At 35.7% G+C, this 3992-nt stretch overlaps 1 protein-coding gene across 1 annotated transcript in view; it reads left to right on the top strand.

Annotated features, from left to right (window-relative positions):
- Window positions 1–3992, top strand: part of LOC102680108 (piezo-type mechanosensitive ion channel component) — a 25551-nt gene that overhangs the window by 4399 nt on the left and 17160 nt on the right. The window contains exons 2-4 of the mRNA XM_006609591.2: window positions 852–944; window positions 3476–3691; window positions 3799–3990. Of these exons, the coding sequence (XP_006609654.1) occupies window positions 881–944; window positions 3476–3691; window positions 3799–3990 (472 nt within the window). The 5' untranslated portion in view covers window positions 852–880. The remainder of the gene's footprint in view (window positions 1–851; window positions 945–3475; window positions 3692–3798; window positions 3991–3992) is intronic.

Genomic DNA, 3992 nt, shown 5'->3' with positions numbered 1-3992 from the left:
TTTTTTTTTTTTTCTTTTCCATTTTATTTATATGGAACAGTGCACAGAGTCATTTAAATTCTTTTTAAGAAAGTGGCAAGATTCGATAAAAATGTGATATTGATGATTGTCCAAAAAGGAACGGAAATAGATTGATTTTCGATGGTGAAACCGAACACCGCTGACACCATCGTGAAATCTTAGACGGAAACAGGAAATGGGCGCAGATGGTGTACACGTCACACTCCAGAGACATCGACTACACATTAGGATGCTATTAAATGCTTGGCATGATAGCAAATTACATTTCAATTACATCTTGTTAATGTCATTTTGCAAATAAATATCGTATAGGTTAAAGTAACAATTTATATTTGATCTAATCGAATGTATTATTTTCGACGATCCGTGAAGGGAATTTAATTAAATAAAGCCTATAAAGGATGCACTCTTATACATTACACCATTTCGTATTTATGACTCGATCGGATCAAATTGATCAAACCTCGTTCTGTCAACGAGACATTCTGTTAATTTGACAATTCGTATGAAGAAATGTCAGAGGATGATCGCCCTCCGCGTACGTTTATTTGGTGAAAAATTTTCGAGGACTAGAACGATGTAACGAAGGGGTGGTTAAATTCTGTGGAGCGTAAATTTCGACGGGGGTCGGGTCGGTTGTAAAAACGAAGGCCGGGTGTAAGAACGTTGGTGCCGCGGTCTCATGGCAAAACGAGGTTAAAGGTATCCGACTGCGGCAGTGTCGTATCGATTCCAGTCGAGCTGACATTGCCGCCGTGAAATCTCGAGATGTTGACAACGTACACGGTGGATTGTTTTACTCGCAACCTTTCTCTCTCTATGTGTTTCAGGGTGAAAGGGCATACGAGCAGATCGAGGCATGTCCACGTATTGGCTGAACGTGGCCCTCATCAGGGTTCTGTTACCGCTCGTCTTCACCGGATGTGAGTGCCTATGTTAAACTCCTCTTTCGAAAATTTTAATCGAAATGATTACGAATAATTTCGTCGATATTGCGCACGAAAGAAAATGATTCGACGATTTAAACATTTAGATTTGGAATATTAAAATGTTAACAGATAAGGAATGTATATATATTGTGCGTTCCATTTCTATTGATAAGCTTCGAGGAAATCTTACGTCATTACGTAATTTCGATAGAATCGTGAATTATTAGATTAGGGAATATTAAAGAACTTAATTATAAAATTATTTCTTCTCTTTCATCTTAAAAATTAAGAGTAAGAAAAAAAAAATTTAATTTTAGCTAACGTAGAAAATTGGTAGGTTTCGAAAATACAATCTATTTTGAAGATTCAAAATTTTTATATAAAATGTATAAAAGAAAACACATCGATGATGTCATGGTGTTAAAATAGCTATGATTTGTACTGACCTTAGATCTAAACTATGTCGATTCTTGAAAGTGAATGAATCGTGTGAAACTGCAAACAAGGCATATAGTATATTCAAAGGCAAAATCTAGAAATAGACGAATAAGCAATAGAGAATCTGAGAAATTTACTCTTTTTCCTTTCACTTCTCATTTAGTCTCATTTCAATGTCTTCAATCGTTGTTATAACACCTACACTCATCACGAAAGAAGATAATCATCGTGACAAAATTAACATATTATAATATATAATAACTATAACATATTACAATTTAATACGCTATAAAAATGATAATATAAATTTATCGTCGGATATATTGAATCAAAAGTTTTCATATATTGACCGTTCCATTAGCCAGTTTAATGCCATTATTAATTATCAGGATGTTATCAACGCGCCACATGTTAGATCATTCCAGATCCGCCTAACAGTATGTCATAAATAACATTGGTCGCCATTGGTTGCCTCGTTTTATCCGATAATAAAATAATCTTCTAAATAACCTATCTCATCAATTAATTTTATTATTGATTGCAATTTCGAGAAAACAATAAATTAGATTAACTGTACGTACGTATCCATTATATTCAACGTTTCAAAAATATAAATATCGTCGTTCCAGTAAATAAAGTAGATAATAAAGTGAAAAGAAAAAAAAGAAAAAAACGAGCGTTTTCGAATATTAGTTAGAAGAGATGTGATATATTTACGTGATACAAATCCGAGGAAGCCTCTTAAAATTCCATAGTAATAAGGTCGAGGCCCCGTTTAGTCCCGATTTATAATTAGGTTAGAGAATTTTATTCGATAACTCGATCGAGAACGTTATCGTTCGTTAACGTTCGTTCGAGTCATCGTTGCTTATTCGTTTAAATTATATGAGGATAATTCTCGAAGCAAAAGGTAACCGATTGCGAGCAGTCGCGAGTCAAAGACCTTTATTTAGAGGAAAGGAAGTTCTAATTCGCGCAATCTTTTTATCGTTCATGATAATTTCGAGAGGCCGTTTCGATCTTTCGACCTCGATGGTCTATAAACTAAAAAATAAAAATAAAATTACGACGTTGAATGTATCGGATGTTATCTGTGAAATTACGATGCGCATAAACTGGCACGAGTAATTAGTTGATTCGTAGTTCTTTATAATTAACGATGTCCCGTTAAAACACACGAGAATCACAGTCACGTGCTCACAGAGAATGAAAAATATGTATAAAAATATTTTTTTCGTTTTTTAATAATTCGCAATTAACTCGTCTTAATCTTTAATTTCGATCTTCTCGATCTACGAAACGAGATACGTGGATGAAATGTGAGGGGAAACAGAGGCGCAAAACGTTCGAGAATAACGAAGTAACTCGTAACAGTGCTGGAACACGGAGAGAATAACACCGAGTTTGCTTGGCAGCCGGTCAAACTTTTCGTTTGTGAGCACAGAGAAGAGAAAATAGTAAGCAGAATGCATGCCGCGAATAGAAAGCGCTCATAGAGGACTGGAACGAAATGGAATGAGTTTCGAGCACGATCCCGACGAGATTTTTCCTTTGAAGAAACAGAGCGCGTTTGCCAGAAAACGCGAGCACCCTGTGCGAAGACGCTCGTAACGAAGAAATTAATTACGTTTCACGCTAGCTAACGATTCCTAAGCGAATCAACGTTCCGAATCCTGGTGCTTTTTCGATTAATTATAGATTTAATTATAAACAACGTGTATTCCATTCCATAACACGTGTATAGAAATTCTTGTGAAGTGTAATGACACGTGGACGATTAGAACTATTAGAAAATGTGAATTGTTGAATTTTCATTCGGAGATACATCAGGGAATAAAATGTCAGTCGTTGTATAGTTTCATCTCTGTTGAAGTCCCTCGGTTGAAATTGACCTTTCTTCCACCCTATTTCTTCTCGTACCAAAATGAAATGAGCAGCATCTCTTCTACGTGGCAAATATTTAGAAAATGTCGTGAAATATGAAAGAATACTAGTTTCGCATTCTAGTTTAGATAATAATTGATAAAATATGGATTGACATTAAGAAATGATATTAAAAAAAATTTTATAATTCTTCGATTGAACAGGTGTAGTATGGAGGCCTGTAGGATTGTCACTAGTTTATTTGGCTCTGATGCTATATTCGCCACACGTGCCAATACCGGACGCAAAAACAATGGCCGGCCACACGGGCCACTATTTAAAAACTTGCATCGGCCTGTCTTTTCTCACGACAACCAGCCAAATCACTTTCCACATAGTTTTATTGGCCCTGCCTACTTACGGACACTTCCTCCGCAATTGTACGTAAGAAAAGTTTCAAGGAAAGAGAACGTTTGCCAATTTTTAAATACACTTTGGAATAAAAAAAAAAGAAAAAATTGTCTTTTCTGTAATGAATAATTTCTAGGCGAACCTATGGAAGTGATCTTCAGACACTTAGGTTTCGTAAGGCTAGATAGCGCGACCGAATGGGAGATATTTTTCTGGTTGACGCCAGAATTAATCGTCTTGCCCATTAGTATAATAATATATTTCATATGTCGTTTCCTATCGCAAAAAACGATCACCGAAGAAGGCGACGCCTCGTTGCATCAAAACATC

This window comes from Apis dorsata, unplaced genomic scaffold, assembly GCF_000469605.1.
Source record: "Apis dorsata unplaced genomic scaffold, Apis dorsata 1.3 scaffold_58, whole genome shotgun sequence".
Taxonomy (NCBI): Eukaryota; Metazoa; Arthropoda; class Insecta; order Hymenoptera; family Apidae; genus Apis; species Apis dorsata.
Note: the sequence above shows the minus strand (reverse complement) of the source record. Positions and strands in the feature narration are given on the sequence as shown.